The following is an 8,576-nucleotide window of genomic DNA, read 5'->3' as shown; positions in this document are numbered from 1 at the left end:
AAAAAAAAAATTACACCTGGAACCCAACCCAACCTAACCGGGGGTCCTTGAAGACTGTAGGTCTTTTGGTAGTGGTCCGTGATTCATTTGACTTTGAGAACCTCTGCTTTAACCCATCCCAATCCTCTTGTCAGAAATCTTGCCAATCCTACTATCCCTGATAACCCGCCGAGACGGTTAAAACGGAAATGGTGTCGTGATCTATTGTTGCCTAATATTAATATAAATATTAATTGAAAAAACTGAAAATATATAAAAAAAAAAAAAAAAAAAAATTATAAAAAAATTTAAGGCAAATTAAAGTGTTACTAATGGGTGGCTGCTTTTCTTAAAATTTTTCACGTGTTATGTACAAATTTTATTAAGGATACGATGTATTTTTTTTTAACTATCTGTATATATACTAATCTCATTCACATCTACTTATTGTGCCACGTGGTATAGATCGTAGATCGCATTTAAAAATAAAAAATAAATAAAAAAATAAAATATTTTTATAGGTATTAAATGATAAAAGTGTTGATTTAACATCTGTGGATAATGATGATTCTCAAATACTACAAGTAGAAGAACAGTTTGATAAAGATGCTGGGTTAAAAGCTAATGATGATGATGATAACTTTAAAGCACCCGCATGTACACCAAGGAAGTCAAAAAAAAATATTTTTAAAAGAACTAAAATTTATAACACGTTGGACAATGCTGTAGAAACCCTGAAATATGTTTGTAAAAAACAAACAATGGAAAATGAATTTACAGTTTTTGCGAAACATATAGCAACTCAACCGGAACAACTTCCTTTAAAAGAGGCTCTCATGGCACAATCAGATATCCAGAATATTTTGACAAGAGCTCGCATTAGTTCAATGAATGAGACAAATGGGTCCACAAACCCAATTGTAATGACAGCTAAAAATACAACTGAGGTACAATTCATACCTACCCCATCTGATAATAGCTATTCAGATATCTCATATTCAAGTAATGATTCTACAAAAGATGAAATTGATGCATCATACTCTGATTGTTTTACAACTTTAGAAGCACCAGAACCAGTACATCAAACAAACCAAAACTCAAATTTAGCATTATTTTATAATAATTTTGAAATTTAATAATAATTTCTATAGAATATGTATTATTTTTTTAATTCATGAATGAAAGTTTTTAATAAGTATTCTAGATAAACAGTATATAACCCATACAGATTAATAAATAATAATACATTATATTATATAAGGCATGATTATTTTTTGTCAAAATCGTTACCTGGATATATTCTATTAATCCTTCATAAATAGCATCAAATACAGCAGGTAAAAAACTACAAATGGATGATGCTGAGACTCTGTACAGATATTGAAGTGATTTGTAGGAATCTCCTGTAGCCAAATAACGCATAGTAATTTTCAATTTTAATTCAGGTGATAGGGCATTTCTCATAATAGTATCACATTTCATAATTTTATTTTCAACCTATAACAAAGTAAAATTAATATAGGTTATAGTTAAATTAAATATTTTAATACTACCTTTTTGAGTAAAATATTAAACATATCTTCATTAATTCTAAAAAAATTGCAATAGCTGTCGGGGTCTTCAGATGCTAACTCTCTCGTTAATGTGCTCGATGCATCTAATGCATTTCGTCGTTGAATTCATGGTTTTATCCAAATGCGTTTTTGCCTTTTTTTCTTAGTTTGTCTAAGCTTAATAATCTCACTAATGACATTAACAATCGCATAAGTCACTTCAGTTGTCGACATATTTTACACTCTAGAATCGCAAGTCGCTACCAGCACTACTTGCTATATAGTTTATATTGCTGTGACAGTGTGATAGTAGTAAAAACGCTCGATAGCGTGTAAACACTAACTATCGTGATAATCAAATATCGCACACTCTCGCGATATTAACTATCGCGTTAAACTATCATCGTGTAAACGTAGCTTAATTGACACTGGAGCCGAAATTTCTGTCATCCCGCCTAACCAACGCCTCGTGGCAACACTCCAGTGTCAATGTAACAGCCGCCAACGGCACACGAATCAAAACGTATGGACTGAAGTCGCTCAACATCGACCTCGGCCTCTTACGAACATTCAACTGGACGGTCGAGATCACCGACGTTTCTCGCGCCATCATCGGAGCAGACTTCCTCCACTACTTTGGTCTCCTCGTCGACATCCGACGCCGCCGTCTCGTTGATCCGACCAACCGTGGCACCGTCATCAAATCAATCTCCTCGGGCACGAACACCCCGCTGTTCGTCGTCAATCGCTCACGAGGCCTCGACGATATCTTAACCGACTTCTCGAACGTGACACGCGAGTCACCCGTTCCCGCGAAGTTCCGCCACGACATCGAGCACGTCCTCCAAACGACAGTTTATGACTTACAATTTACTATATTAGACTTAAATAAAAAGCATTCAACTGTTAGTCATGTATTGAACATAAAAACATACACATAAATTCAGTATCATAAATTCAACTATTGAAGTAGTAACTTAATATTATTTTAGTTGTTTAAAATGTTTTAAAGTTAACGTTTTAGGCTAGATGCACACTTGCGTATTTTTAACGTGCGGTGCCGCTGCGGCGCCGCACGTGCGTTTAGAAATACTAATAATAGCATGAAACGGTGCACACGACGTTGCGGCGACGTACGTCCCCATGCGTGCAGTTTTTACCGTACGTTCCCGTCACGCCGCAAGTTCACCGGACACGCGTTATCAACCGCAACTCCAGCAAACAGTACTTTGTCATCAATCGTGTGATACCCACGTGCGTTTTTTCACGCGCCATAAAATTGAAAACGCGTCATAAAATTGTGAAAAATTGTGAAAAAAAATCACAGAAATGGCAACAAAAACCATTCAATTTAATATTGATGAGGTAGATATGGAGCTGTTCATCAGTGAAGTTAAACTTCATCCCGAAATATGGAACATAGCTGACAATAATTACCACGATCGAACTAAAAAAAGAGTAGCGTGGATTGAAATTTGTAGAGTATTTTGTGAAGAATTCGACGAAAAGGATGAACGGGATAAAAATGATATATGTAAGTACTTTTATGTAATTCGTTCTTTATTTTATAATATTTGTTTTATTTAATTTTTAAGAATATTATTAATAATATAGTATTATTTTTATAATCTATATAATATTTTTAATAACATTATTTGAATACATTATTTAATTGTACAATAGAAAATATAAAGACAATACGTAAGTATCTAGTTTACATATAATTTGTTTGCCAAGGCACACTGCCGATATCTGAAACAAAATAATCTGCCAAATTGTTTCTTGCATTGATTGACTGGTTAGTAGCTCTCGGAGTAGGTTCTGATGTGTCTCGTTCGATTTCAATGAATCCTTCTACACTCATTGTTTCTTGAATGTTAAATCCATCTCTGGACCTTACGAAATTGTGCAGAACACAACAAGTTTTTACTAAAAGTATGCATAAATCTAAATTTGCGTTGATTGGTTTATGGAATATTTTCCATTTATTTGATAATATGCCAAATGCACTTTCAACATATCTTCGAGCATGTGACAGTCTGTAGTTGAAAATCCTTTTTTTATCGGACAAAACTTTACCGCTATAAGGTCGCATTATTTTGGGTGAAAGAGAAAATGCCTCATCTCCGATAAACGTGAAGGGCATTTTTGGATTTTCAGTTCCAGGGAGAGGTTGACTTGCTGGGATATTCAGTTGATTATTTTGGAGCTTCATATTAAAAGGACTATTTTCAAATATTGTACTGTCAGATTCTTTTCCAAAAGCTCCTACATCAATATAAATGAATTTGTAATTCGCGTCTACAATTGCTAGCAACACAATTGAAAAGAAATTTTTGTAATTGTAGAATAGTGACCCACTGTTTTTTGGTTTTCTAATTCGTACGTGCTTTCCATCTATTGCGCCTAAGCAATTCGGAAAATGGGTATATTTTTGAAAACCTCGAGCAATATCTTTCCAGCGTTCTTGTGTAAAATCAGGAAAGGTCTCCGCGCGTAAACATTCCCAAATTGCATTGCATACTTTTCTTAAAATCTTACCGATAGTCGTGTGTCCAATTTTGTACGATAAGTGTAAGTCTACCTGATCACATCCACTGCCTAAATACCTGTAACCAAAGAAAAAACATACATTTATAAAAAAATTGAGAACTTCACACCATGGACCAACTATTTAGGGCGGAAATTTGGAAAAGTTGTATTTAGGGTGATACAGTTAAGTTAAATTTTTACCAAAACCTCACCAATGCACCAACTAGATTAAATTTCGTATCGAACAAGATAATGAAGTTGAAAATTGTGACTAACGATTTTCAATTTTTTTTAAGTAAAATAAGAACCGCTCATAAGGAACCTTGTATTAAATGTTCAAGTTTTTTTGGCTATCCAAAATTTTTTTATCGACATTTCAAAAAAAAGTTCTCAGAAAAATCGAAAATTTCAGTGGTCTATAAATAGCTCAAAAAAAATCGAAATATTTTGAAAAGTTAACAGTATATATATATATAACACTAATATAAACATTTGGTGAAAATTTCAAGTATTTACAGTGATTAGTTTTTGAGTTACAACCATATAAGAAAATCGATTTGGTCGAAAACTGGTTTTGCGTAAAAATTCGCGTTTTTCCGTCACTTTTTTTTTTGTTTTTCTCGATTTTTTTGAAAACTGTTGGAAAATGTTTAATTTTGATCTCTATAATGCACCAAGAATATTCACTTTGTTATCGGAAACCACCCCCGAAGTTTGAAATTGAAGCATTATTTCGACTAGTTATGCTGTACACAGACACAAAAAAAAAACACACATCATTGTAAAATCATTGTAAAAATAGTATAAAACAATTACTGTATTTTCAGGTACCTCTTGTATAAAAAAATGGCGAAATGTCAAGGACAACTTTAAAAAAAGTTTAAACAAAACAAAATCTGGACAGGCAGCTGGATCAGGAAGAAAATACATTTATGCCCGACAATTATCGTTCTTACAAACTGCAGGTGCTACTACGGAAACACAATCCAGCTTTGGTAACGACGAAATAGAGGAAGAGCTAACCCAGCCAGAGGAACCGGAACAACCTCCTCCCTACAACCAGCGTCCTACGAAAAAACGCAAATCGGATATAGAGACCTCCTTAATTGATTTTACGAACACTCCAATTCCTACTCCAACTGCTCCAGTCATTCAAGAACTTAATCCAGACCGTTCATTTTTCGAAAGTATTCTACTATCTATATCTGATTTTACCGAAGACCAGAAACTAGACTTTCGCTGCGAAGTACTCAATATTATTAAACGTATGAGAAAACCTCCACAGAGTATACCTCAATATCATACATCTGTACCTTTTACTGAAACATCGGCTATATCCAAACAATATGCACCACTCCAAAATGTTCAACATCCTTCATATACACGGTTGCCACAAGTTCGCCCTTCTGAAAATATTACATATTCAAGACAATTTGTTCCACCTTCAATCATTTCTCCACCCACCCCGTCCACATACAGTGACGAAAATAGTATGGATTTATTCAGTAATGAAACTTTATAAATAATAACATAAAATAACTTACATAATTAAAATGTTGTATTATTATTTGCACCTGTTAAATTTTAATAAATAATAATCTTTTTGAGTTAAAATTGAATATTTATTACAATCATAGAATTATTATTCAATTGTTTAGGTAATTCATTTTCAAAACAGTAAAATGATATGCTGCATAAAATGCACTTACCTTAAAGTCACAGCTATCATTTCCAATGGAGGTATGCAGAGTCTCATACATGTATCTTGAGACTTAATCATGTCAGTTATTTTGTCTGCAAGTTCATCAAACGATTGAACACTCATACGAAAGTAGTTAATAAACTTATCTGGATTTTCTCGTAAACTTGAAAACAAAGTAATAAAGCCACCTCTAGCTAGTCTATCATCGATGTAAGGATGTACCCAGTAACGTCTCTTTTTTTTTAAAACAAATTTTTTGTATACAATGTACGCGAAAATCGCACGTTTTTTTTTTGATAGACATCCATCGCCAACAAAAAAATAAATACGACTGATGGCATTGTTACGTACCTTGGTCACCACGTTTGTATACAGCCTCGCAACGGTACCGCACGTTAAAACAACGGACATGTGCATGAGTTTCTGCGGCCACGCAGCGGTGTCGCAGCGGCGCCGCACGTTAATTAACGCAAGTGTGCATCTAGCCTTAAGCTAATTATTTTAATAGATTTTCAAGAAAAGTTAAAAATATGTAGGGGAGAGCGGGGTAATAAGAAATTGGGGTATTAAGAGAATTAACTCCTAACACATTTTATTTGGTATCAATATGTAATATTTAAGCACAAATAGATAGTAGGAGTATTGAACTATATCCTAGAATCAGGGCCAGCGGAAGGCATGTGCGGGCAGTGCATTCGCACAGGGCGGCATATGGGCAAGGTGATAATTATGCAATACAAACAATACAAATAAAAATATGCTTAAAAGTTTGTGGTAATTTATTTTTTCTGTTGTATATCTGTATATATAAAAATTTCGTGTCACGATGTATGTTCGCGATAATCTCCGAAACTACTGGACCGATTTTGATGAAATTGTTTACACCGTGTGTAATTTGGTCCAACTTAAAATATAGGATAGTTTTTATTTCAATTTTTTTAATATTTTAAATATTTTAATTAACTTTTTAATAAATTTGTATAATTGCATGGTGTATTTCGGGTTTTCCCGTGACCGACCGCGACAGTATCTACATAGCTAACTGTAATCTGACTTCTTTTCTATTGTGTGTGTTTTAGGCCCGGTGCACACTTGCGTTATTTTAACGCGCAGCAACGCTGCGGCACCGCAAACGTGGCATGGAAAACCCAAAATTTAATTGCGGAATGCACACATCACAGCGGCATTGCTGCGGTGACGCGCGTCCGTCTGCGACAAAGTTTTTGTCGCAAGTTGTTATCGCAGCGCAGCGTCACCGCCGCCTTCACTTGCGGTCGTTTAGTTCATTGTATCATATTGGTCAGTGCACACTATCGTCATTTTGACGCAAACACGTTTATTTTATACATGTTTTTTTTAATACGTAAATCGTGCAAATGGCAGTAAATCAAGAGGATGTGGACATTGAATTATTCATTGGTGAGGTAAAAAACTATCCTGAGATATGGAATGTCGCTGTCAAAACTTACCATGACAAGAAGAAAAAACGAGGTGCATGGATAAATATTTGCCGAGTGTTTTGTGACGGATTTGACGAGAAGGACGATAGAGACAAAAATAAAATTTGTAAGTTATTTTGAAATTTATTTTCAGTTTATATTTATATGATATATTATGTTATTTTTGCTTGACACTATTTTTAAGTAAATTTATATAAAAATGAAAAAAATGTTTCAACCTAGATATTTTTTGATTTTTATTTAGATTAAAATATGACAGGTTAATAGCTTTAAAAAAAAATATTAATAATAATTAAAAAATTAAAAATTGTTATAGTGGACTTTGAATTTTTTAAGTAACGGAGAAAAGATAATATATTAATATCGGGCGCTTTTACAAATTACAATGAAATAAATGATATAAAACAAAAATCTATAAACTACAAGGAAAACCGCTTATAATTACACCAGAAGGTGAAATAACAATAATGAACGTCTACATTAAAGAAAAAACAAAAAATTCATTATAATATAATGTTATAATGTATTTAAAAATCAACCTGAACGGCTTGATATAATTTTAAAAGAACTTGAAAATTCTATGAGAAACGATTTAGTATCGGTGTATGTTACAATTTTTCAAAAACCGTTTTATTACATTAATTGATAAAACTCAGTGTTGCCAACAGATTGTAGTACATAATGTATGAATAAACGTACGTTAAGAATTCAAAAAATTGATTTCAAGAAAGATTTTATATATCTGAAGTTGTTGACGTTTGTTGAAATCGGTGTATGTTACATCTGATAACATAATCAGTATATAATATTTGTCCATACGTTAAAACTTGAATGTTACAACTCACATGTACACGTTTTTCGTTGTTCGTTTTTCGTTTTTTGTTACAAATTTTCAATAATAGGTTATTCAAATATGAAGAAAGCAAAAACGGTAACAGAATGCACACCTGAGTCACTAGTTGTTTGTAAATGCTCGTACGAATGTCAAAAATTGACTGTGAATCGTATCGTTATGACTCGTAAACAGTTTGCGTCTTTGCGTTATAAACAACAAGCAGATTATTTTTTGAGCAGAATTTCCTTGATCAGTATTCAGAGGCGTAGAAAGGAAAAACAAGAAATTCCTGATAGCAGTCGTAGACAATGTTCAATCAAATATACAGTGCCGGGCGAAGAGAATTTGCTACAGGTTTGTAAACAGTCATTTATGCGTTTATTTTCATTATCGAATAGTCGGTTACAGAATTTAATTGAGCACACAAAAAAGGGTGAGATATCTTTTATAAGTAACATCGGAAGGAATCCAAATTCGCATGTACATAAACTAAAGTACCATGAAGAAACGCGAAA

The 8,576-nt window shown here is 33.3% G+C and overlaps 2 protein-coding genes across 2 annotated transcripts; one reads left to right on the top strand and one right to left on the bottom strand.

The window, feature by feature from the left end:
- The first annotated feature begins 2,598 nt into the window (after positions 1-2,598).
- LOC112680828 lies at positions 2,599-5,618 on the top strand. Its single transcript, XM_025551041.1, has 2 exons — positions 2,599-3,066; positions 4,892-5,618. Exons 1-2 carry the CDS (start codon positions 2,862-2,864, stop codon positions 5,584-5,586), a joined length of 900 nt encoding a protein of 299 aa, XP_025406826.1. The 5' UTR covers positions 2,599-2,861; the 3' UTR covers positions 5,587-5,618.
- On the bottom strand, positions 3,180-6,562 carry LOC112680827 (protein ALP1-like). The gene is made up of 2 exons (XM_025551040.1): positions 5,774-6,562; positions 3,180-4,141 (listed from the first exon to the last, which is right to left on the bottom strand). Exons 1-2 carry the CDS (start codon positions 6,181-6,183, stop codon positions 3,247-3,249), a joined length of 1,305 nt encoding a protein of 434 aa, XP_025406825.1. The 5' UTR covers positions 6,184-6,562; the 3' UTR covers positions 3,180-3,246.
- Positions 6,563-8,576: the final 2,014 nt, after the last annotated feature.

This window comes from Sipha flava, unplaced genomic scaffold, assembly GCF_003268045.1.
Source record: "Sipha flava isolate LNK unplaced genomic scaffold, YSA_version1 18164_pilon_pilon, whole genome shotgun sequence".
In the NCBI taxonomy this organism is placed as follows: Eukaryota; Metazoa; Arthropoda; class Insecta; order Hemiptera; family Aphididae; genus Sipha; species Sipha flava.
The sequence above is the reverse complement of the archived record's forward strand: the minus strand, read 5'-3'. Positions and strand labels throughout refer to the sequence as shown.

Bases quoted from the DNA above. Each gene is read 5' to 3' on its own strand.
- LOC112680828 (XM_025551041.1), top strand. From the start codon at position 2,862: ATGGCAACAAAAACCATTCAATTTAATATTGATGAGGTAGATATGGAG. The intron at 3,067-4,891 runs GTAAGTACTTTT...CTGTATTTTCAG, and splicing joins ACGGGATAAAAATGATATAT to GTACCTCTTGTATAAAAAAA.
- LOC112680827 (XM_025551040.1), bottom strand. From the start codon at position 6,183: ATGCACATGTCCGTTGTTTTAACGTGCGGTACCGTTGCGAGGCTGTAT. The intron at 4,142-5,773 runs GTAAGTGCATTT...CTTTGGTTACAG, and splicing joins ATGATAGCTGTGACTTTAAG to GTATTTAGGCAGTGGATGTG.